The 27,505-nt window shown below is 44.8% G+C and overlaps 1 protein-coding gene across 2 annotated transcripts in view; it reads right to left on the bottom strand.

Moving 5' to 3' along the window:
• Positions 1-27,505, bottom strand: part of DCX (doublecortin) — a 141,451-nt gene that overhangs the window by 34,105 nt on the left and 79,841 nt on the right. Inside the window, exons 4-5 of one of the 2 annotated variants that reach the window (XM_040404883.1) lie at positions 1,778-1,880; positions 869-913 (exon numbers count right to left, since the gene is read on the bottom strand). In XM_040404883.1, coding sequence (XP_040260817.1) covers positions 869-913; positions 1,778-1,880 — 148 coding nt within the window. Of the gene's footprint in view, positions 1-796; positions 914-1,777; positions 1,881-27,505 lie in introns of both variants that reach the window. The other variant, XM_040404881.1, reaches the window with a different exon arrangement.

Genomic DNA, 27,505 nt, shown 5'->3' on the forward strand with positions numbered 1-27,505 from the left:
CCGAACTTGCTTGCGGATGCTTGGGATTTTCACGCAGCCCCATTCACTTCTATGGGGCCTGCGTTGCGTGAAAAACACACAAAATAGAGCTTGCTGCGATTTTCACGCAACGCACAAGTGATGCGTGAAAATCACCGCTCATGTGAACAGCCCCATAGAAATGAATGGGTCCTGATTCAGTGCGGGTGCAATGCGTTCAACTCACGCATTGCACCCGCGCGGAAAACTCGCCCGTGTGAAAGGGGCCTTAGGCTCCATTCACACGTCCGCAAATGGGTCTGCATCCGTTCCGCAATTTTGCGGAACGGGTGCGGACCAATTCATTCTCTATGGGGACGGAATGGATGCGGACAGCACACAGTGTGCTGTCCGCATTTGCGGAGCGCGGCCCCGATCTTCGGGTCCGCAGCTCCGCAAAAGATGGAACATGTCCTATTCTTGCCCACAGCTGCGGACAAGAATAGGCATTTCTATAGGGGTGCCGGGTGGGTGTATTGCGGATCCGCAATTTGCGGGTCCGCAACACACAACGGACGTGTGAATGAAGCCTTATAAAGCACTGAGGTTCTTTTAACCATAGTCATTCATGATATTAAAGATGAATATGTCAGTGGAAACTGAAATTGATGACTCTTATAGACTCTGGTGGTACCAAGCCTGGATATTACCTTATGAAAATCCAACTTCGGAAACACTGAATAGAATATTAAGAGACTTCACACGAATAAGAAATGTCTATTTTCTTTATTTCAGTGGGAAATAGTTTCAGTATCTTGTCGTCAGAAGTCATCCCCACCTGAGTCAGCAGGAGATTTGCTGCGACGTGTTGGTGCAGGACTCTTAGCAGAACTTTTGAGAGTGCTAGTACCTGACTTTGGAGTCTGTGTTGGAGCTCCTTTCATCACGCGGCATTCTGAAAGATGAACATGGAGAATATGATTGAAATATAATGTGAAGACTTATCCAAGGCTGCATAGTGTTCTTGAAAAGTAGAAATGAAATAAGGTAATTAAACAAAACGGAAAAAAAAAAAAGGTGGTGAAAAGTACACCGAGATTTGGTGAAGCACAAATAAACTGTCTGGTACTAAAAATGACATGATTTTCATTAAGAAATAAACACAAATAGATTCCAATGTATTCCCCCTCCGGCCCTGAATGTGCCAGACAGAAAAATCTGTTTGCTCCTCGATTTCCAGCCGCAGAGTTTGTTGTGAGGTCAGACAGAATTAACAACAAATTAATTCCCAATAGTTGCTTTCCCAGTTAGCGCATGTAAATGGGCTTTAAGATCAGAAAGATGAAGTAACTCAGTACAGTAACTAAGAGATTGGAGTACATCAAAGAGAATTGAGGCTTCATCATTTAAAGCATTAGTAGAAACCCCATCTTAAGGTCTCCCCATAGTTGTTAAAGGATTGCATATCTCAATGTAAGTTCCTTTAAATGGGTTGCCCCAGTTGGTCAACCACTTTCTAGAAAGAAGAAGTTCTGGAGATCAACTTGTTGCTGAGCGTCTAACTTCTCTAAACCCTAGCAATAACAACTGAGAACTGAACTTTAGTGTGGCCACACTTTTTCTCTGCAGGAGCTATGTAATATTACATGGCACCTATTCAAATGAATGGGAAACCATGTAATATGTGGACATGTTGAGTCAACCAGAGTAGGAGTCTCAGTATAGGCTCTCCACTCTGGTTTATGGAGGGAAGTCCGAGCAGTGGACCAACTCTATGATGATGAGTCTTATTGACCTCTTATATGGTACCTGGACTTACCATTTTCATCCAGGGAGAAGTCATCCTGAGCATATCGAAATTTTTCTGGCCCACAGGCAATAAATACATCATCTTCACCAAAGAAATCATGCAGACAGGTCACCTAAAAGAAGAAGAAATGCAGTTGAGCAAGCAGAATGTTAGGGATACTGCTTTGTTGTCTAGGTATTTCAGGAAAATATTACTGTAATAATAAAAATATCATAAAGGTCATTTCACTTTAATTCATTAGAATTTCCATTTGATACTTTGAAGTATCTGTAAACACAAGTTAAATCAATAGTTCTTGAGGGGAGTAGGCCAACTTGGCTCTACTTTTATCTCATCTAAAATCTCCATCCAATACTATAATAAGAATCAATTATTATCATCATCATCATCAATTGTTACCATCATGTATTTAGTTCTGAATAAGCCCTTTTTTTGCTTTTTGGTTGAAACAAATTTGGCTACAGAAAAGGGTCCCTGTGCAAGACCAGTACAGTATGAGGACCTCATGTTGTCCAACCAACTACTTTCTCAAGGAGATAATATCTTCATGCAGTTTCTCTATATTAAATTTTTTTGTTTAACAATCATTTTTATTGAACGTTTTACAAAAAGATCACTGAAAAATACACACAAGGAAGGACATTTTCCAATATCATTAAAAATCAATACTATAAAATAAGATCCAAAGAAGATACAGAAAAAGATAGAAATAACAAAAACACCAACACATTGGTCCAAAGTATAGGGGAAAGAATCTATGTTCAGATAGAAGTAGGTAAAATAAAATGCAAAAAATTAGATTGGATGAAATTAAATTAAATAGGATAGGAGAGAGAGGCGTATCTAATAAAAGTTCTGATATGTTATATCGACATATAAAAAGTTTTGATCGGTGGGGGTCCAATTTCTGAGACCCCCACCAATAGCTAGAACAAGAAGAGAGAAGTGCTCACATAGCACTCTTTTTCCTTGCTGCAGGAGAGGTCTTGCTTCCATCTCCTGCAGTGAGGCGAAAGAGCACTCTATGGCCTTGTGGGGATTTGCTCTGGTAGTTAGGATTAGCGGATGCAGTATAGAGGCTAAGTATGCCAGGGGGAGAAAAACAGAACTGGATCGCACATCCACAATGCTATGCTTTGATCTAATTAAACTCGCTTCTCAGCACCATATTGAAGTGTACAGCCCCCCATATTGCATGCTGTACAAGAGGCATTAGTGTAAATTTTGATCAAAAGGCATAAGCCCACTCACCACGACAAGGTCGCCTCTTTGAGTGGGACCTACTCTGACAAAAAGGTGCAGCGCAATGCGGTGACAAAGCGGCACTGCCTAAGTAGGTGGCTGGACCCAGGAGTCAAACAGCAACCCTGCTGTCTGACAATGCCACCCATGGCACTGGGTCCCACCAACCCACCAGCACAGCACCACAAAAACAAAGGCCACCACGCAGTACTGCACCATGCGAACAGTTGTCTAACACAACATGTCCATTGCTATCAGGAGCTACAGGTCAATGACCACTTTTATGCAGACTTCTGCGATTAAAACCATCTGTGCTGATAGCAATGGACATGTTGTGTTAGACAACTGTTCACATGGTGCAGTACTGCGTGGTGGCCTTTGTTTTTGTGGTGCTGTGCTGGTGGGTTGGTGGGACCCAGTGCCATGGGTGGCATTGTCAGACAGCAGGGTTGCTGTTTGACTCCTGGGTCCAGCCACCTACTAGGGCAGTGCCGCTTGGTCACCGCATTGCGCTGCACCTTTTTGTCAGAGTAGGTCCCGCTCAAAGAGGCGGAAGAAATAAGGAAGAAAAAAGTAAAACAGCAGCACTCTAGGTTGCCAGGTGCAAATCCCACTCAAATTCCCGGACCAGGAGCAGCAGAACAAAATCGATGAAATGAGGGCAGCACTCCGGTCTTGTGGTGAAAAAAGGTGAATTTTATTGCACCCCACAGCAATGCAGCATTTCAGCTCTCTCAATGGAGCCTTTGTCTGAGAGAGCTGAAATGCTGCATTGCTGTTGGGTGCAATAAAATTCACCTTTTTTCACCACAAGACCGGAGTGCTGCCCTCATTTCATTGATTTAAAAAAACTTTATATATATTAATTTTAGCCTCTATTTCTGAAAGGATTTGAACTCACAACCGTCGGCATTAGAGCCATGAACCTTAACTACTACGCTATAGAGCTGCATGTTAACCTGCAGTTAAATATAAAATGATACTTCTGCTGTATAGGAATATTTACTACATGAGAAACTACTATGAGGTTTTTCTGACACAGTTTGTCATTCAGCTTTATAGCTGAGTGGTTAATGTTCTTGCCTCTAATGTAGAAAGTTGTGAGTTCAAATCCCGGCAGAAACTTTTCTGAAATAGAGACCAAATTTGATTTAAATACACTGGGTGTCCCCAAGCACTGACTCCATATATGTAAATAGCTATATATGGAGTCAGAGCAGGGACTACTAAGCACGGACTCACACTGGGGGATTCCCCCACTGTACAGCGATCTTCTGCATAGACCTCAGTGGGACCCGGCACCCTCCTCTCTTCAGAGCTGGGGATGCTCGGGTTCTCCCATTGACTTCCATTGTGCTCTGGTGTCTGTAGAGCACCCAAGCATCTCAAAGTGTTCTACTTGAGCACCAGAGCACCCGAACACTTTGGTGCTCGATCAACACTACTCACCAGTAAATGGATCTAGTCAGTGCTCTAATTGAAACTAGCTGCTATGGATCCATCGCTTGTAGCAACCAGTTGTTATGGCTAGGCCTGATTCAGATGGCTATTAAAATTTCCGTCTGCCAAACATAGATATATATCTTGATGTCCGTTTGGTGTTTGAGTGCTTTTTTTTTCTGGACCCATTCATTTAAGTGAATGAGTTTTAGATGGAAAACAGACAAGAAAGGTGCAAGCTGCAAGTTTCTCGTCACGGACCAATTGTTTGTACAGAAAAATTGACATTCGAAAGGCATCATTTGCATCAATAGGTCCATGTGCTCAGGAGAGCACACAGATGGAAAAAATACCATGAATTAGGCCTAAGGCAGTATATCCAAAAGCAAGCACTGTTCTGCAAATGAGTCAGCTTCTCAGTCCATAGAAGAACTGACAGTGTCCTGAATGAAGGGAGGGGATATAGCAGGTCAACAACAGGGAAACCGTACAATTCCACATTACAACATCGGGGTTGTCTCATCTCAGACAATGGGGGCATATTTCTGGGATATGCCCCCATTGTCTTATAGGTACGGGAGCCCCGCAAAGTGGTGGCTGGAGGGCCACCGCTCCCATTCACTTCTATGAGCCCGATGGACATAACCGAGCCAGCTCTCGGCTATTTTCGGCGGCCCCATAGAAATGAATGGAGGGAACCTGCGCATGCGTAGTTCACCCTCCACCACTTTCGGGGCTCCGTTCTTTATGTAGGTGCGGATCCCAGCGGTGGCACCCGCACCTATTAGACAATGGGGGCATATCCTAGCCTTATGTCCCCATTGTCTGAGATGAGACAACCCCTTTGATCAGATGAATCACTTAAATATAGATGGAGTCCTCATTACATTTACTTTTCTTTTTTTTTTTTATCTACCTTTCTGTATTTTTAAGCTGGCAGTAACATTTATACTATGTTGCTTACTTTTAGGTTTTCAGGAATACATGCAGAGCATATTTCAAATTTCTATATAGATCTCAAATAAAAGGGTGTCAATGAAGTTCTCATGCAGAGAGGCCTGCAATTCACCCCTAAGCCCCCCCTCCCCCAGTAATCGAGGAGTTAATCATCTTAAATGCTGCCTTGAGCTGCCAGCTCCAAATGTCTTATGGCGCTGGGATGTGAGCAGATAAGAGATTATTGCTGGTGGATGGAAGCTACTAATTTGATTCAAATTTCTCCAGCTCATTATACTGTGTATTTATAGCAGCGTTTTCCAGAAGCCTAGAGGCAAAGGAGATCTGAAATTGCACATTTTGTCTGAGTTAGGAAAACAAAGAGAGGCTGGATGAGGGACCTCCCATCACAGCGGGGCTGTCACAAACAATGGCAGCTCGGTCATTAATAGCGGCGCTACGCCTCCCACATTGTAGTGTTCTCACCCTGCCCCGCACACCAGTCAGAAGGATGCGGAGGATCACTCTTATGTTTATAAGATCACAGGCAGAAGAAGTCCTCACCCAGTCCATAGGAATCACATAGACTGAGCAGAATATATTACATTGAAAGCAAATCTGGCCATAGACATAATTTCTAAAAAGGTATAATTGTAACACTGCAAGAGATTTCATATACAAATATTTAAGGAGTATTCCCATCTCAGACATCGATCCCTAGGATATTCCATATGCCATCAATGTCAGTTAGGTGCACCTCTGGGACCTGCTCCTATCCCCATAATGAGCCCCTCGAAGTGGAAGATCGCACACCACACAAGTGTTGCCATCCTCCACTCACTTCTGTGGGACTTCGACAAAAAGCTGAGTGTGCTTGCTCCGCTATTTTCAGAACAGTGAATGAAGAGCACACCATGCATGGAGAGCATTGACCCGGCACTATTCTGACATTGATGGCATACTTTTTTTTATTTTTATTGATGTCTGAGATGAGCAGAACCATTTAAGATTGTGGATTTTCAGTAGACGACCTATAATAATGTAAGTATTTCATTTGTAAGTATCTGATTACTTTCTGCCAGAGATAGACACTAGCAATTACTGCTAATAATTGATGTATTGTGTCTATTATTATGTCTATGACAATCTTTGGGAGGGAAGGGATGCAAATGAGCTCTTAACAAGCTCTGCCTCTCATGCCACCAGATGTAGGGCAGCTATCCTATAAGTCAATGTTTCGCTCCTAAAATAGGCCTTGAGACATAGTAACATAGTAACATAGTTGGATATTAAATAAGCCAGCAACTCATCTGCAGACAGCTGTTTCGGGGTGATTGCCCCTCATCAGTGCAGAGCAGAGAGTACTGGCTTAACTGTGCTAGGACAATCTCTAGAATGTATAACATTTGCATCCGCAACTACTTTATAGAAACCTGATCACAGATTGCTAAATGTCTCAAAGCCATGTGACGTCTGTCTGTCCTCTGAGCACCTGCTGCATCAGCAATACTCTCAGCACAGCAAGGCAGCAGCAGCATATCATATATTCCTTAACCTGGGGCAAAGATCCAATGTGCTGTCTTAGTCCTGCATCTAAATATTCAGTTTTTTTTTAGGAATCTGGCACCAGCACTTAGGGCACATGCTCTGCCAATCCCTCCCACTAGCTAAGCCACTGCAGGATCTCTTTTGGGCTATTTAATTTTTAGCACTAGTGGTCTCACTCACCATACAGTAAAAGGGGGAACTTGACCCCTTAGGGACCGGGCTCATTTTCACCTTAAGGACAAGGCCATTTTTTTGCAAATCTGACCAGTGTCACTTCATGTGGTGATAACTTTAAAACGCTTTGACTTATCCAGGCCATTCTGAGATTGTTTTTTTTGTCACATATTGTACTTCATGACACTGGTAAAATTAAGTTAAAAAATAATAATTTTTATTTATAAAAAAATACCAAATTTATCAAAATTTTGGAAAATTATCAAATTTCCAAGTTTCAATTTCTCTACTTCTATAATACATAGTAATACCTACAAAAATAGTTATTACTTTACATTCCCCATATGTCTACTTCATGTTTGGATCATTTTGGGAATGCCATTTTAATTTTTGAGGACGTTACAAAGCTTAGAAGTTTAGAAGGAAATCTTGAAATTTTTCAGAAATTTTCAAATACCCAATTTTTAGGGACCAGTTCAGGTCTGAAGTCACGTTGTGAGGCTTACATAATAGAAACCACCCCATTCTAGAAACTACACCCCTCAAGGTATTTCAAAACTGATTTTACAAACGTCATTTACCCTTTAGGTGTTCCACAAGAGTTAATGCAAGAAAACAAAACACGTCCCACGACGCGAATTACCGTCAGCCAGTCACCAGGGTCAAGAAGGAATCTTTTATTGCAGCGATACAACGCGTTTCAGGGAATCACTCCCCTTCATCAGGTACAAGGAAGCTGCACAAGTGTAACAGCACAAAGCTACACACATTTATACATACAAACATACCGCCTTAAGGAGGTCACAAGGTCAGAAGGGAGGGGTTTGGGATATTGTCTGGATGAACAATGACACATATAATGTGCATATTGGCAGGTTCTCATAATAGACCGCCGATGTGCACATTCCAACCACATCTATACTGTGTGAAGCAGAAAAACGCACTAGTAACAGTCCATTTAAGAAGATCTCAAATGGCTACGCCCATATAGGGCTGACCTTAAGGAATATGCAATTAGAAGCGCATCACAAAGGTCCTAGTCATGCAGATTGATGATGTGATCCTATTAAGGGTTCAGGACCTGCATCACATGAGCGGATCCTAGTCACGTGAGGACCGTTGCCTAGTTACAGGAATGCTTAAGTGGTAAGAAGGCCGTCTTCTATAAGGAAGCTGGCTTACGTCATTCGGCCCGACGTCATGTGACCCGTATCACATGAGTAGATTCCGGTCACGTGAGGACCGTTACCTGGTTGCAGGGACGCTTCAATGGTGAGGGGGCCGCCTGCCACAGAGAGGCTAACTTGCGTCTCCCAGCCTAACATCGCGTGATGATAGTAAGATCACGTTAGGGCCGCTACTATGTGACAGAGGACACTCTCAGCTGAATACCGCTACAATATTGTAGCGCCGTGGGACGTGTTTTGTTTTCTTGCACTACTATCTTCTTGGGGGCTCCAGGCTTCTCCTTTTGAAGATCCCTCGTGGTCCCGAGGCTGCAGACCGCCATATCCAGACGTCCAGGCTTGTTTGAAAATACCTACAATAGTGTTGTGCCTATATTCGCACAACCACACAAGGTGAGCCTTGCCAATTCTTTTTGTTCACCACTATATACTCACAGAATTACCCTACAGATTTAAAACCAGCCTGCTACATTACCACAAGAGTTAATGGCAAATAAAAATAACATTTCAGAATTTAGATTTTTGGGCAAATTTTCCATTTTAATAAAAAAATTTATTTGCCCCGATTCTGTAGTTTGCATAAACATCCCATATGTGGCCATAAACTACTGTACGGGCACACAATAGGGCGTAGAGGGAAAGGTGCGCCGTGTGGTTTTTGGAAGGCAGATTTTGCTGGACTGGTTTATTTAAACCATGTCCCATTTGAAGCCCCCCTAATGCACCCCTAGAGTAGAAACTCCATAAAAGTAACCCCATCTAAGAAACAGCACCCCTCAATGTATTCAAAACTGATTTTACAAACTTTGTTAACGCTTTAGGTGTTACACAAGAGTTATTGGCAAATGGAGATGAAATTTGAGAATTTCAATTTTTGAAGCCCCCTGATGAGTAGTCCATAAAAGTGACCCCATTTTGGAAACTACGGGATAAGGTGGCAGTTTGGTTGGGACTATTTTTAGGGTACATATGATTTTTGGTTTATCTACATTACGTTTTTGTGAGGCAAGGTTACCAAAAATAGAAATTCTGAAATTACATCTCCATTTGCCATAAACTGTTGAGGAACACCTAAAGGGTTAATAAAGTTTGTAAAATTAGTTTTGAATACAGTGAGCGGTGTAGTTTCTTAGATGGGGTCGCTTTTATGGAGTTTCTACTCTAGGGGTGCATCAGGGGGGCTTCAAATGGGACATGGTGCCCAAAAAAAAAAGGCCATCAAAATCTGCCTTCCAGAAACCATACGGCGTTCCTTTCCTTCTGTGCCCTGCCATTTGGTCATACAGCATTTCACGACCACATATGGGGTGTTTCTGTAAACTGCAGAATCAGGGAGCGCTGCAGTAATTTGAATAGCCCGCCCGCCCCAGCCGACCAATCAGAGCTGATCCTGAGAGGTGATGTCACCATCACCTCTCAGGATCGCAGGATGGTGATTGGTGGTGTATTATTACACCACCGATCACCATCCTGTTCCGGGTCATCGGGTCCCCAGAGACCCGAATAACCTGGAAACGCACTAAACCGCAGGTCTGAATTGACCTGCGATTTGCTGCGATCGCCGACACGGGGGGGGGGGGGCACAGGACCCCCCGGCGCATTGTCCCAGGGTGCCTGCTTAATGATTTGAGCAGGCACCCAGTTCCGATCACCACCCGCCACGTGGCGGTGATCGGAACTACACAGGACATACAGGTACGCCCTGTGTCCTTAAGTACCAGGACATCAGGTTGTACCTGTACGCCCTATGTCCGTAACAGGTTAAAGGGGTTGTCTCACTTCAGCAAGTGGCATTTATCATGTAGAGAAAGTGAATACAAGGAACTTTCTAATGTATTGTGATTGTCAATATTGCCTCCCTTGCTGGCTAGCTTAATTTTTACATCACATTACGACCACCCTGCAATTCATCAGTGGTGGTCCTGCTTGCACAATATAGGAAAAAGCGCTGGCCTCTTTGGTGTCTGGGATTGTGGGAGTATGCATAGTCCAGCACTTTTTCCTTTTTGTTATAGTAGGCAAACACGACCACCGCTACTGAATTGCAGAGTGGTCGTAACCATGGAAATGAGCAGTGTATAATGTGATGCAAAAATGAATCCAGCCAGCAGAGGCAATATGGACAATCACAATACATTAGTAGCTCTGTGTGCTTTTATTGTGTAAAAAAACCGATTTGATGCATATGCAAATTAACATAACAGTCATATCTTACTTGTGTGACCAGAGAAGAGTCATATTTTCAAGCTCTGACTCATCTCAGGTTAATTTGCATATGTATCAAATCGGTTTGTATACACAATAAAAGCACACAGAGCTATGGGGACTGGGTATTGCGGATGTGCTAGCGGCCATCTAGCAACCCATGTCCTCAGCTCTATACACAAAATCCAGGTGACAGGTTCCCTTTAAGTAGCAGATGCAAAAAGTGATATGTCTAAATGCATACACTTTCAATAGCTATCTCTCCAACCTCCCTCCCGACTTCCCCATACTAATACACAGTCGGCTTGGCCAAATGTGTCTGTGTACGCTATGGGGAGAGCAGAGAAAGATGCTGCCAGACATTTCTGGGCGCAGCTTATCTCCCCGGAGAACAAAAGGATCGGATGAATATTTGACATCATCTGTTGGGAGCTCCCCCACAAACATTAGTGTGTTGGACGAATCCACCATTCTTAAAGGTTCAGACAACAAAAATGTAATGTGTTTGGCCAGCTAATGACTGCAACAGTCTATATATACAGTATATGCCACAAAAGCAATACTATGAATAAATATACAAGAACAGCAGGTCACAGACAACCACAGAAATACCAGTGTGGACCAGATAAGAGTGACAGACCGTTAAAGGGAATGTGTCATCTATAAAAATTTTTTTACTGATAGTTAAAACCAGATAGCAAAACACATCCTTTTTTTAATAATGTTTTTATTTTTAAATTAAATATTTTTTAATTCTGTTTCCTGAACATGATTATAGGGGCGACCGTCTTGCCTGAGCTGGTGTTTTCAGCGTTTAGAGATATGTTTTATGGGAGCCACATAGACCATAGACACAATGGTCAGGAGGGGACCTCATTGACTTCTATGAGAAAGTATTCTAGGCATGCTCCTTGACCTGTGTAGAGGTTTAGAGGGAGTAGAAAAGCTGTGATATCACCTATTGGGAATGGTGGATACTGTGTTATCTATACAGCGGTGTTATTGGTCATTGTAATCTCACATGTGATGATAAAGAGATGACTGTTGAAAGGTGATCTGTACAGACCAAGAAGTGGCTCCTATTATTAGGCTTAGTGGGCAGCGTAAAACCTGCAGGATTTTAGGATTATTATTTTTTAAATATAGATAGTGACATGGAAAATTAAAATTATCCAAATATTCTTTAAAAATTTGCCTAACAAAAAGGTAAGTTCCTGATGACACATTCCCGTTAAATTACATGATATCAGTATACATAGTGAGAATTGGGTAATAAGCAATTTGTGGTGTAAATAGTTCCTTAATCAATTGCATATAAAATCCATGCTACAAATAACCACATCGTCCGCAGTCCCAGAATCGACATTATATAATAGCTGGATCAAACAATCTTACCCTTAGGCATGATTTAGGGGTGGGAGGCCACCACTGAGGGCGCTGACTTCAAACTGCATCACTACTTCAGTAACTTTATCAGGAGGGAGTGTAGATTAAAGGGAACCTGTCACCTAAAATTTGGCAATAGAGCTGAGGACATCCGCAATATCCAGTCCCCATAGCTCTCTGTGTTTTTATTGTGTAAAAAAAATAACGATTTGATAGATATGCAAATTAACCTGAGATGAGTCCTGTCCCTGAGATGAGTCCAGCGTGAAGGAGCCCAGCACCGCCCCGCATCCTCCGAATCTTCTCCTTGCTCCCTGACGTCAGAGCACCATAATCTCGAGGATGCGGGGCGGTGCTGGGCTCAGAGTCAGAGAACGCTGGACTCATTTCAGGGACAGGACTCATCTCAGGTTAATTTGCATATCTATCAAATCGTTTTTGTTGACACAATAAAAGCACACAGAGCTATGGAGACTGAATATTGCGGATGTGCTAGCGGCAATCTAGCAGCCCATGTCCTCAGCTCTATTGCCAAATTCCAGGTGACAGGTTCTCTTTAAAATTAGGGAACACATATAGTGGCCTGATCAGTGTTGTCACCTGTACAAGGAGCAATTCAGTGCAATTCTGTCATGATAGCCTCCCCCATGAATGCTGCACACATTTACATTTGGCCAGAAGCAAGCTTGTGACGCATCATCACTCTCAGTATCCTGACAACATGGAAACACACCAACACCGATCCATTGGGGTGACACCCCAGTGCAGTGTGATGGCAACCCACTGCATAAGGGGTTAATGTAGTAGCATTATGCACCTTGTATCCCAAATGTTGCATATGGAGAGTAGGGGGTTAACTTGCCATACCAGCCCCTTAGTAACAGTAGTTTGGTGGTGGCTCCTCCACCCACCTCCTCTAAAGGAGGAAGTCATTTTGGTGTGTGTAGTCTGTGAGTGAACGCAGAGTGAGGAGCAGAACGAAACTGAAAGCAGACAACTGAGCTACAATATATGAGCCAGCCCCTGAGGGAAAGGACTGCTGGAGATAACAGAGCGTTTAGCAACCTTTACAAAGTGAGAGTGCTGGAAATATTGAAAATATTTGTCAGAAAAGGTAACACCTGCATTTAGGGCTATAGATGTTCCTGCACAGTGGTTGGGATGATATACCTCAGGGCCCTTAGCACATTGAAAGTACAGATTGGCCATCTGTTTGGAGAAACAGCATCCTGCTAAGAATACTGTGGATATTTACATCTGAAGACAGAGAAAGTGTACCCCTTTAAGGCTGTATTAGACAGCCAGAACAGGCAGGCAATTGTCGGGAGGGAAGCGTTCCTTCCTGGAAAGGCCTGCTCGTCAGCAGAGGAGACCACTGCTATTACATGCAGCGATCTCCTCCTCAGTATACGGAGGAGCGATCGGTGTGCCATCACTCTTCCCTATACTGATTACACAGCACTATCTGCCACCTGCAAACCTGTTGAAAGATTTGGATTACCCGATGAACGAACGTTTGCTCGTTCATCGGGTAATTGGTGGCAGTATTACACTGCCAGATCGAGCGTTACTACGAATGGTCGTTAGCAATCATCTGGAAGACAATCTAATACAGCCTTTAGGCCAGAGAAGATAAACTGTATAAGCTGATTAGAGAGAAAGGACTCCGAGAGGACTAGTAAACTGCCTATCCTCCTATACACACAACCTTGGGGAAAATTGCCGAAAGCCACCTATCAAGACTATACTTATATTTGAGAGTGCCTGTGTGAATCATCTACCTAACTGACCAAGAAAAGTACAGTGAACTGTTTGCACTAACATCAGCCTCAACATAGTGTGCATCAACACCTGATTATCACAGTACCACATGCCTTACACCTCAAAACTTGTCTCCACCAAGGGCACCCCAACTAACACCAGGCAGGAGAAACCCAAAGCCAGGGAGTGCACGAAGGGTAGAAAGGGTGTGCACTTCATCACTGCACAGTCCTAAGGAGTGGCAGAGTGAGGACTACTACTGTGACTGACTACTACCACCATTATTGCCACCACCACTTCTGTCCTCCAGTCTACTCTCAACTGGGCTTGCAGTAGAGATGAGCAAATTTTTCAAAAATTTGATTTGGCGGTTGGCCGATTTTTTCGGGAGAAATTTGGTTCGATCCGAATATATTCACGGTGAATTACATTGAAAAAATGATATTTCCTGGCTGCTGAGAGCCTTCATAGTGGTGTAGAACACTGTGCCTTGCAGTAACACGTATAGGGAGTCTGCTTTGGTAGTGAAATAATACTGTGAGTCCGTATGACATACAGATGACAGGCGTTGCTCTTAGAATCACTGCACACTTCACTTATTTGGGCAGTCACGGGGCCAAAACTGACCAAATAAATCAAGTATGAACTCAGCCTTACAGGTCGATGTTAGCGCCAAGAAGAAGCGCACTCCTTTTACACCGTCGCCAGCTTCATTCCACATGGATGTCTACAGAACCTGTTCTATTAAACGCTTATACAAGTAGAGCCCCCCCCCGCGCCCCCCCCCCCACCATAGTGGAGAGTGTGTCAGCAGTAAGTTTGTATTGACATCACTGATTAATTTGCCCTTCCTCTGATCCGGCAGAACAATACCCCCCAAAAAACAGATCCTGTCTGTTGAGCATCTGCCTTCCATCAGTCAGCATTTGGTCAGTAATCTATCACTATTGCTAATGCCCCAAAAAACAGGAGTGGATCTAAAACAGAGATGACATGTGAATGGAATATTTGCATGTCATCTGTGTTTTGTACCGACTCCTGCTTTTGGCTACCAAATCATAAGCCAATTCTGATGAGACCATACAGGCCTTACAGCTGCTACACAGACCAGATCCGTTGTGCGTCTCATTTTTCCTTTCTTCTGACAGATCAGAAGAAAGGTCAAATAAATGATGATGTCAGCCAGGCCGAAAGGCAAAATAGTGGCCCAGTCATGAAGTGGGGAGGGTGGGACCAGCATGAGTGGCACAATGACAGAGCGCGGAGGTGGCGGCAGCAGCAGCATCAAGAGGAGGCCACAGAGTGGCACAATGACAGAGTCTGGAGGTGGTGACAGCAGCAGATTCAGGAGGATACCACAGAGTGGCAGGGTGACATAGTATGGATATGGCAGCAGCAGCAGCAGGATACCACACAGTGGCAAGGAGACATAGTGTGGAGATGGCAGCAGTAGCATAAGGAGACCACAGAGTGGCAAGGTGACAATGTGTGGAGATGGCAGTAGCAGCATCAGGATACCACAGAGTGGCAAAGTGACATAATGTGGATATGGCAGCAGCAGCATCAGGATACCACAGAGTGGCAAGGTGATATAGTGTGGATAGGCTACTTTCACACTAGCGTTCTGCTGTCCGCTCGTGAGCTCCGTTTGAAGGGGCTCACGAGCGGAGCAGAACGCTTCCGTCCAGCCCTGATGCAGTCTGAATGGATGCGGATCCGCTCAGACTGCATCAGTCTGGCGGCGTTCAGCCTCCGCTCCGCTCGCCTCCGCACGGCCAGGCGGACAGCTGAACGCTGCTTGCAGCGTTCGGGTGTCCGCCTGGCCGTGCGGAGGCGTGCGGATCCGTCCAGACTTACAATGTAAGTCAATGGGAACGGATCCGCTTGAAGATGACACCATATGGCTCAATCTTCAAGCGGATCCGTCCCCCATTGACTTTACATTGAAAGTCTGAACGGATCCGCTCAGGCTACTTTCGCACTTAGAAATTTTTCTAAGTTATTAATGCAGACGGATCCGTACTGAACGGAGCCTCCGTCTGCATTAATATGATCGGATCCGTTCTGAACGGATCCGATCAAGCGCAAGTGTGAAAGTAGCCTTAGGCAGCAGCTGCATCAGTAGACCACAAAGTGACCCGGTGACAGAGTGGGGCAGTGGGTGGCAATACCAGTACCCGCTGATGAATGTGGTTGAAAGAAGGAGCACTTGGCATCAGATGTGTGGCATCAGGTGGGTGGCAGCATCAGAGTAGTAGCTGAGGCAGGTAGCCAGAACAAACCGGTCTCTTTTGTCAAAGTGTTGGTGTGGCACAATGGATGATTTATTCTGATGCATCAGGAATTGGTGGGTGGAAATCCTGGCTGATCCATGCCTGATTCATCTTGATAAAGGTCAGTCTCCACATTTTGGGTGGACAGGCGAGTTCTCCTTGGGGTAACTATGGCTCAGCTGCACTAAACACCCGCTCTTATGCCACACTACTAGCCAGGCAGGACAGCTTTTCCAGGTAAAACTCTGCTAGTTGCAGCCACAAATCCAGTTTGGTGGCCCAGTAGTCCAGCGGATCTTTAATGTGGGTTGGCAGGGTGCTGTCCAAGTATGCCACCACCTGCTGGTTCAGGTCCTGATCCAGGTCTACCTGCTGCTGCTGATGAGTAGTTTCTTCACTATGCAGGTGAAGAAAGCTACTTATCAGCGACTGTAGACTCCCCAGCAGCCATGGCAGTGGAACGTGAGCACAGAGGGCCCCCCTGTCAGACCTGCGAGAGGATGGATGATGGCGCAGATAGGCAGCGGCCAACTGACTACATAGGATGTCTCTGTAGTAGTTCAGTTTGTCCTCCCTCTTAGTGGGTGTAAAAAAGGCCCCCATTCTGGACCGGTAGCGGGGGTCCAACAAGGTGGAGAGCCAGAAGTCATCCTTCTGCCAAATGGTGACAATTCGGCTGTCACTACGCAAGCAAGTGAGCATACATCGGGTCATTTGTGCAAGTGACTCGGAGGGACTCCCTGCCTCCATCTCCACCACATACTGCCACGGTGTGTCTCCTGTCACCTGAGTAGAAAACCCACCCATTTTGCTACACATTGCCTGTGCTCCAATTTCCTCCCCCCCACAGGGCTCATATGGCCGGGAGATCTAGGTGCCACGTCTACAGTCCTCAGACCAGCCATTGTTACCACCATCTGTTCCAGGACAGGAAGAAGTGGAATGACGTCATTCATCCCGTAGTCCTGTCGACCGACAAATAATGTGGCGTCCTCAAAAGGCCAGAGCAAACGGCAGGTGTTGTGCGCATGTGCTGCCACTGGCTAACATCGAAGTTACACAGGGGACTACTCCTATCCGCTTGCATCATCAAGAAATCGTTGATGGCCTTTCTCTGTTCGTATAGTCGGTCCAACATATGGAGTGTGGAATTCCAACAGGTGGAAACATTGCATATCAGCCTATGTTGGGGGATGCCGTTCTGCCGCTGCAGCTCCAGAAGGGAGTGCTTTGTAATGTACGAGTGGCTAAAGTGCATGCAAAGTTTCCTGGCCATTTTTAGGATGTCTTGCAGATGGGTGGAAAACTTCAGGAACCGCTTGACAACCAGATTGAACACGTGTGCCATGCACGGCGCATGGCTCAGCCCTCCTTGATGCAGCGCCGACACAATGTTCTTCCCGTTGTCTGTCACCATGGTTCAGATTTTGAGTTTGAAATATATAATGTGAAATACCAGCTCACTATATCTGCGGTAAGAATGTATCCGCGTGCTCGGTGTCCTGGTTTTTCAACCTCCTTGTTCAGGTACATAGAAAATGGGTAAATTCAGACTCCAGCACTCACTTTTTTCCGAAGTATCAAGTTCTCCATTTTTATTCAATAATTACACACGGACAGTACAGGGCTCAAGATCTCTCTTAGTACAGGCTGTTTGACGCGTTTCGAAAAGTCTTATTCGTAAAAGTGAGAGAGAGATCTTGAGCCCTGTACTGTCCGTGTGTAATTACTGAATAAAAATGGAGAACTTGATACTTCGGAAAAAAGTGAGTGCTGGAGTCTGAATTTACCCATTTTCTCAGATTTTGAGTTGTCGGGGAGAAAGCCAGGATTCGATTTCTTGCTGAAGGACACGGAGCAGTTCCTCCCCTGTGTGACTCTGTTCACCCAGGGAAACGAGGTGCAGAACAGCGTGAGACCGCCATGCCCTGCACATGTGGTATGCTGGAGGAGCACTGTGACTTGTCCCTGCAGTTGAGGCTGAGGACACGGTGGAGGATGAGGAGGCAGAGGCGGACATTGTCACAGGACCAACGGAATGACAATGTGAAGGCGGAAGCAGCGTGAGTTGCTGGAGTAGCTGTGCAGGAACCACATTCACCCAGTGGGCCATAAAGGACATGTACTGTCCCTGACCATAGTTACAGCTCCACACTTCGGTGCTGCCATGCACTTTGGCAGACACCGACAGGCTCAAGGACTAGCCCACCTTCTGTTCTACATATTTGTGCAAGGCTGGTACTGCCATTTTCGCAAAGAAATGACGGCTTGGGACTCTCCACCTCGGCTCGGCACAAGCCATTAGTTCTCTGAAAGGTGCAGAGTCCACCACTTGGAAAGGGAGGGACTGCAGCACCAGCAACTTGGACAGGAGCACATTCAGCTTCTGTGCCATTGGATGTGTGCACGCATACTGTTGTCTCTTAGCAATCGCTTTGGTGATCGATTGCTGACGGAATGACTGACGAGGAGTAGGAGGAGGAGGAGCAGGAGCATCTGGACCAGCAGAAGATGGGAATGACAGACAGCTCCCTTCGGCTGAGGTGGTGGAGCCTTGAGTGGCTGAAACCGGGTGCGTGCCACTGGATGATGCAGCGGCAGGCTGGACCACCACATTGAAGCCATGGTTCTCCCAGGCCACTGTATGGTGATGCTGCATATGTTGCCAACATTGGCACCCTGGCCACGCTTCTCCTTCTGCCCACATATTCTACATATGGCCATGTTCACCACCTCCGGCGGCTTAACAAAAAACTGCCACACCACCGAGTAGGTGATTTTGCCCTCAACAGTCTGCACTAACTGACTGCTACCGCCGCTGCCTCTGTGAACCCCTGCACCATTACTTCCCAGGCAGGTAGGATGCTGCGAAGCAGGTGTTCTACCCTGGGCACGTTTGGCCCCCGACCTCCCACTGCTGCCACCCTGCTGACTCCCAGCCACGCTATCGACTTGCTGGCTCACGGGCAAGCTGCCACCCTCTTTTCCTGATGATGATGAAGCTGCTTCATCACCCGGCTCCCAAGTGCGATCAGCTACATCATCATCATCGAGTACTGTCTGCAAGTCACTGATGTCCTCCTCAATGGTCTCTGAGTCAGCAGCCTGACCGCTCGCAACACCACCTCACACGCCACTCTCCTCATCACTACTTGCCCGCCTAGCGGAGGAAGCGGCAGATGTCTCCTCCACATCTTGGCTGGGCAGTAGCTGATGACCACCCTCTAGTAGCTCTTCCTCGCGGAAAAGAGGAGCTGAGCCTACAGCATATAATACTTCTCGCGGATAGGGAACATAATAGGACAGAGGCTCCCGGGTCATGCCAACTAAGGGTTGTGTCAGACGAACCCACCGACTGTTGCCTGGGGGTCTCTGATGTCACTTGGGATGTAGTGGATGACCAAGTTAACCTGCTGCCACGCCCCCTTACTCTGCTGCGACTTTGCCTGTGCCACAAACATTTATGCCTCTGCTACTCCTCTGTACATGGCCTGGCACTTCTCTGTCTGATATACTTTTAGCTGAATTAAATGAATTAAAAGAAAATTAAAACACCCCTAAAAGCGACGAAAATATTGTTCTTTCTGTACTGAAATAGGCTAGTAAACGCTTTCAACACATAACTGCAGAAGTGAACTGAGAATATATTTTTTCAAATTGTACTGAAATAGGCCACTAAACACTTTCAACACATATAACTGCAGAAGTGAACTGAGAATATATTTTTTCAAATTGTACTGAAATAGGCCACTAAACACTTTCAACACATATAACTGCAGAAGTGAACTGAGAATATATTTTTTCAAATTGTACTGAAATAGGCCACTAAACGCTTTTGCCACAAATAACTGCAAGAGTGAAGTGCGTATATATATTTTTTTCTGTACTGAAATAGGCCACTAAACGCTTTCAACACATATAACTGCAGAAATGAACTGAGAATATATTTTTCTTTTTGTACTGAAATAGGCCACTAAACTCTTTTGGGTCAGCACAACCTGCCTGTAGGTGCAGATCGCTATGGCGAAATACATACACAAACGGAAAATGCAAATGTGATCGCACACTACATCCAGCACTCTGCCCTCCATGCTGGATGAGACATTGGTTTATATTTTGGCCAAAGCATAGTAAGCCACTCACCGCGTCAAGGCTGTCTCATGAGTGGTCCCTAACTCTTGTTCCTACCTGTTCATGGGCCATGACAGCCACATAAAATCCAGGGAATGCAGGTCAGCATGCAAGCCAAGTACACTTTGCTTGTAACCCCGTCCGGTGCCATTACAGCTTTCATCGGATCCAGGGATGCAAGTACCAACATGCATGCTGAACCCACCATATACTTCTCCTGGAGCCAAATGGCTAATGGTAGGTTCTATACAAGCAGACTCAGTTTTATACTGACTTTAAAACCAGCCTCAAGGACAGATTAACTGGTCAGGTGTGCAATGACTCCAAGGAGATCGCCACGCCTCCAATATATACTACAAAGAAAAGAATAAGGGGTTGGGTCAGCACAACCTGCCTGTAGGTGCAGATCGCTATGGCGAAATACATACACAAACGGAAAATGCAAATGTGATCGCACACTACATCCAGCACTCTGCCCTCCATGCTGGATGAGACATTGGTTTATATTTTGGCCAAAGCATAGTAAGCCACTCACCGCGTCAAGGCTGTCTCATGAGTGGTCCCTAACTCTTGTTCCTACCTGTTCATGGGCCATGACAGCCACATAAAATCCAGGGAATGCAGGTCAGCATGCAAGCCAAGTACACTTTGCTTGTAACCCCGTCCGGTGCCATTACAGCTTTCATCGGATCCAGGGATGCAAGTACCGGACGGGGTTACAGATGGCACCGGACGGGGTTACAAGCAAAGTGTACTTGGCTTGCATGCTGACCTGCATTCCCTGGATTTTATGTGGCTGTCATGGCCCATGAACAGGTAGGAACAAGAGTTAGGGACCACTCATGAGACAGCCTTGACGCGGTGAGTGGCTTACTATGCTTTGGCCAAAATATAAACCAATGTCTCATCCAGCATGGAGGGCAGAGTGCTGGATGTAGTGTGCGATCACATTTGCATTTTCCGTTTGTGTATGTATTTCGCCATAGCGATCTGCACCTACAGGCAGGTTGTGCTGACCCAACCCCTTATTCTTTTCTTTGTAGTATATATTGGAGGCGTGGCGATCTCCTTGGAGTCATTGCACACCTGACCAGTTAATCTGTCCTTGAGGCTGGTTTTAAAGTCAGTATAAAACTGAGTCTGCTTGTATAGAACCTACCATTAGCCATTTGGCTCCAGGAGAAGTATATGGTGGGTTCAGCATGCATGTTGGTACTTGCATCCCTGGATCCGATGAAAGCTGTAATGGCACCGGACGGGGTTACAAGCAAAGTGTACTTGGCTTGCATGCTGACCTGCATTCCCTGGATTTTATGTGGCTGTCATGGCCCATGAACAGGTAGGAACAAGAGTTAGGGACCACTCATGAGACAGCCTTGACGCGGTGAGTGGCTTACTATGCTTTGGCCAAAATATAAACCAATGTCTCATCCAGCATGGAGGGCAGAGTGCTGGATGTAGTGTGCGATCACATTTGCATTTTCCACTAAACTCTTTTACCAGAAATAACTGCACCAGTAAAGTGCGCATATATTTTTCTTTTTGTACAGAAATAAGTCACTAAAGGCTTTTCAACATAGCACTTGCACCCCAAGAAATTTCTGGAATGACAGAGCTGTACAGTCATGGCCAAAAGTTTTGAGAATTACATAAATATTGGAAATTGGAAAAGTTGCTGCTTAAGTTTTTATAATAGCAATTTGCATATACTCCAGAATATTATGAAGAGTGATCAGATGAATTGCATAGTCCTTCTTTGCCATGAAAATTAACTTAATCCCAAAAAAACCTTTCCACTGCATTTCATTGCTGTCATTAAAGGACCTGCTGAGATCATTTCAGTAATCGTCTTGTTAACTCAGGTGAGAATGTTGACGAGCCCAAGGCTGGAGATCATTATGTCAGGCTGATTGGGTTAAAATGACAGACTTGACATGTTAAAAGGAGGGTGATGCTTGAAATCATTGTTCTTCCATTGTTAACCATGGTGACCTGCAAAGAAACGCGTGCAGCCATCATTGCGTTGCATAAAAATGGCTTCATAGGCAAGGATATTGTGGCTACTAAGATTGCACCTCAATCAACAATTTATAGGATCATCAAGAACTTCAAGGAAAGAGGTTCAATTCTTGTTAAGAAGGCTTCAGGGCGTCCAAGAAAGTCCAGCAAGCGCCAGGATCGTCTCCTAAAGAGGATTCAGCTGCGGGATTGGAGTGCCACCAGTGCAGCGTTTGCTCAGGAATGGCAGCAGGCAGGTGTGAGCGCATCTGCATGCACAGTGAGGAAGACGTTTGGAAGATGGCCTGGTGTAAAGAAGGCCAGCAAAGAAGCCACTTCTCTCCAAAAAAAACATCAGGGACAGATTGATCTTCTGCAGAAAGTATGGTGAATGGACTGCTGAGGACTGAAGCAAAGTCATATTCTCCGATAAAGCCTCTTTCCGATTGTTTGGGGCATCTGGAAAAAGGTTTGTCCGGAGAAGAAAAGGTGAGCGCTACCATCAGTCCTGTGTCATGCCAACAGTAAAGCATCCTGAGACCATTCATGTGTGGGGTTGCTTCTCATCCAAGGGAGTGGGCTCACTCACAATTTTGCCCAAAAACACAGCCATGAATAAAGAATGGTACCAAAACACCCTCCAACAGCAACTTCTTCCAACAATCCAACAACAGTTTGGTGAAGAACAATGCATTTTCCAGCACGATGGAGCACCGTGCCATAAGGCAAAAGTGATAACTAAGTGGCTCGGGGACCAAAACGTTGACATTTTGGGTCCATGGCCTGGAAACTCCCCAGATCTTAATCCCATTGAGAACTTGTGGTCAATCCTCAAGAGGCGGGTGGACAAACAAAAACCCACTAATTCTGACAAACTCCAAGAAGTGATTATGAAAGAATGGGTTGCTATCAGTCAGGAATTGGCCCAGAAGTTGATTGAGAGCATGCCCAGTCGAATTGCAGAGGTCCTGAAAAAGAAGGGCCAACACTGCAAATACTGACTCTTTGCATAAATGTCATGTAATTGTCGATAAAAGCTTTTGAAATGTATGAAGTGCGTGTAATTATATTTCACTACATCACAGGAACAACTGAAACAAAGATCTAAAAGCAGTTTAGCAGCAAACTTTGTGAAAACTAATATTTGTGTCATTCTCAAAACTTTTGGCCACGACTGTATAATGGCTATTTGGATCCCCAAATAATCTTTCCCTGCACTTGTAAATCGCTTTTCTAGCACTGTCCCTAGCGCCTTCTGACGTCTCTTCCTGCAATAAGATGCTGTGAAAGGATTCCTCCCTATCCGTTCCCTGCACTTGTAAATCGCTTTTCTGGCACTGTCTCTAGCACCTTCTGATGTCTCTCCCTGCACTAAGATTCTGTGAAATTATTTCTCCCTATCCTTTCTCTGCACTTATAAATTGTTTTTTCAGTTTTTTTTTCACAATGAGGGTTTTCCTATTGCTGTCCCTAGCGCCTTCTCACATCTGTCCCTGCACTCAGAATGCCAGAAAATGGCAGATTCTAAAATGGCTGTCGTATTTATAGGGCTGTGACATCACAGGGCTGGCTGGCTGCTGATTGGCTGCATGCATGCATGTCAATATGGGTGATCCCACCTTCCCAGAGTTCCTTGCCCCATGTCCTCAGTCCTTACACATATAGCTGCCATTTTGGTAAAAATTGCGATTCGTTACCACGAAGCGCGAGGAAATTCGCATTAGTTGTGAATCGAATTTTTCCTGAAATTCAAATCGAATTCCACTTCGTCTGATTTGATTCGCTCATCTCTAGCTTGCAGCATAAGTGCTGAAACATGACAGAAATAAAATCATAATAATCTATATCAGAGAAGAAAACTGAAAAAAATAATAACCCCACCCTTGATGGTAATAAAAGTTAATTAAGGATGTGTGTGTATTTACGCCAAGACTAATTATGGAGATATGGAGACTACCCACAAACTAAACCAGAGGGGAATATTATAAAGGAAAATATCCCTAGCAATGATAATGAAGGTGAGATAGATTATTATAGAATATACAGAATTAAAGGAGAAATTGTTAAAGTGATTACAAAGATGCAGGCACTACCTTTATTAGAAACCCCTGTAATGTCAATGAGTAATAAAAAGGACGACATGAATAAGTAATAACCCCCAATAAAAGACAGTCAAACCCTAATTGTTCTAATAGTGTCTTGTAAGGTCTCCTAGGTGTAGAATAGTGATGAGCGGCAGGGGCAATATTCAAATTCGCAATATTTCGCAAATATTTTGTAGAATATTCGTCATATATTCGTGAATTCACAAATTTCGAGAATATATTCTTGATTGTGAAAATCGGCAATGTATTATTCGAGCAATGCCTGCGAAATACAGGCATGGGGTACGCAACTTTTCTATTGGTTGCTAGGGATGTTGCTAAGCTGTGACAAAGCCTTCTCATTGGCCCACAAGCTAGAAGAAGGGAGGGATGATCACCTGATGTGTACTATGTTAAAAAAATGAATATTCGTAATTACGAATATATAGCACTATATACTAAATATTCGCGAATTCTCAAAGTGCCGATATTCGCGAAACAAATTCGCTTTTCGAATATTCGCGATCAACACTAGTGTAGAATCCTAAATTCTAAACCATCGCCATTAAGGGACTTCATGGTACAAGTCATAATTTCACCCCCTCGAGCTGCTCAGAAGTGGGGGGCGGCTGCTGCAGGGCACAGGGAGATGAGCGCTTCCATTGCTCTTGTTACTGGGCTGGCACATGATGGGGGGCTCTTATTACTGGCACGTGATGGGGGGGCTCTTATTACTGGCACGTAATGGGGGGGCTCTTATTACTGGCACGTGATGGAGGGCTCCTATTACTGGCACGTGATGGAGGGCTCCTATTACTGGCACATGATGGGGGGCTCTTATGACTGGCACATGATTAGGGGCTCTTATTACTGGCATATGATTGGGTCAATTATTACTGGCACATTATTGGGGGCACTAATTACTGGTACATGATTGGGGCCACCTATTACTGGCTCATGATTGGGGGCACTTATTACTGGCACATGATTGGGGAAACTTATTACTGGCACATGATTGGTGGGCACTATAGGGGCATCTACTGAGGCCACAAAGAAGGGGTATTTTATATGGGGGGCTCTGTACAGTTGTATGTTATACTGGGACACATTATGGTGGGTACTATGGGGAAGGGGGAGAGGAGTACTATGGGGTCATCTTCGGGGGGCACTAAGAAGGGGTATTTTATACTTGCAACTGATGGGAGACACTGAGGGCATCTACTGGGGCACTATATATGGGGAATGTTATACTGGTACATTATGGGGGGCACTATGAGGAAGGGGGAGAGGAGCACTATGGGGGCATTTACTGGGGGCACTATATAGGAGTATTTTATACTGGCACATTATGGGGGCACTATGGGGACATTAGCTCAACTGGTGGCATTATGAGGGGGTATTTTTTGCACTGTCATATTATAAGGAGAATTATTTCTACTGGGGGGGGGGGCATTATGGTGGGCTTTATTACTCCCCCATTGTATGACCCCCTAGTAGCAGCACCAGCCTCTCCCTGCTCTGCGACCCCTCTGCCCCTTCTCCAAATCCTTATTATGAAATCTTTCTCATTAGGATAAAACACAACATCAGCTCCACCGAGCCCCCGGCCAAGTGTTGAAGTGGTGTCTGAGATCCCCAAGGGCCAAGCCAAGTAATTGTAAGTTTTCATGTGAAATATTTTTGTTATACACATATAGCATACACTGTGCCACATAATATACAGTATACCTCTACACTGTGTAGTCTGTTCTATAAGCACCATTGTTCTGTGGCGGCGGACATAAAATAATCTGGAAGTGCCCCTCCCGAGACCAGGCTCTGGATCCGCCACTGGACCGCTCACAGGAGTGTACATTTCTTCTAAACTGTAATCCGTATCCTCTGACCTGCAGAAATCAGCACTCGCTCGGTAACAACTAACAGGCAGTGCCTGTAGGCTGTAGCCTGGCCCTGTTACCGAAGCTAGCTGAGTGGTGTAAGGTTAAGGTACTAGTAGAGATGAGTGGCCGCTGAATCCTGATTTAAAGTTACTGCAGGATATGGATTACAGTTTAAAAATGTCAAATGTACACTCCTGTGAGCGGCGGGGAGGGGGATCTGTGGATGACACTGTTATAGGGAGGGGGATCTGTGGATGACAATGTTATAGGGAGGGGGATCTGTGGATGACACGGTTATAGGGAGGGAGATCTGTGGATGACACTGTTATAGGGAGGGGATATGTGGATGACACTGTCATGGGGTGGATCTGTGGATGACACATATAGCATAAGATGCTATATGCGGTATGTGTCATCCACAGACCCCCCTCCATAACAGTGTCATCCACAGATCCCCCTCCATAACAGTGTCATCCACAGATCCCCCCCATAGCAGTGTCATCCACAGATCCCCCTCCCTATAAAAGTGTTATCCACAGGCAACTAGGACATGTTGAAATCTGAGTGATTATATATATTTTTTAAAACCACAGATAGCAGGACTTTCGTCCCTGTTGCGGTTTTAGGTATTGGGTAAAGTATCGGAGCATTTCTAAGCATACTTGTGTAAATGTATCGTTGTTATAGCTGCCCCTCCTACTTTTGTCCTGGCCCCCAGTGTGCCCCCTATGGTTGCTAATATACTCTGCCAATGCCATATACCCACTATCCAATGGTTAAATATTGCTTGTGCTGAAGTTCTACCACTTTCATTCTCTTTTTGTTTGTAACTATGATTAAAATTGCTCAGATTGACACTTTATGCAAATACAAAATGCGATACAAAGGCATGGCAATCAGTGACATCATAGGTTTGAAAAACATCAGTTCTGAACAATTGTATATTATGCAAGGATTTTCTAAATGATCAAATGTCACCGTGGTATTACCTGCTATATTTGCTGGAACATTTATTTGATAGTTTTGTGTGTTAGTACTGTCCTGTAATGTTAAGCTTAGGCTGTATGTATTTTGCGGTCCTCAAAACTCTTATCTGCAAAATTCAGGGGACGACCATGTGACAACCGCGTTGAATCCGTTTTTTTTTCCAGACCCATTGACTTAATTGGGTCTGTGGTCCTCATTTTGCAGAGAAGTATAGGACATGTCCTGTCTTTTGGCAGAACAGACATACAAAATGTGAAAAGCACACAGATCATCCATGTGCTTTCCGCATCCATATGTCTGTTCCACAAAAAGATAGACTATGGAAAATGAGGACCACGGACCCAATAAAAAGAAAGGGTCCAAAAATATAATGCGGGCGGCACACGGAGCGCATCCTTATTTTGGGTATCTGATTTTTGCGGAACGCAAAATGGATATGGTTGTGTGCATGGGGCCTTAGTGTCCTATATATTGCTGATTGTATAGCAATATATAGTTATTGGGT

This window comes from Bufo bufo, chromosome 8 (assembly GCF_905171765.1).
Source record: "Bufo bufo chromosome 8, aBufBuf1.1, whole genome shotgun sequence".
NCBI classification, from domain to species: Eukaryota; Metazoa; Chordata; class Amphibia; order Anura; family Bufonidae; genus Bufo; species Bufo bufo.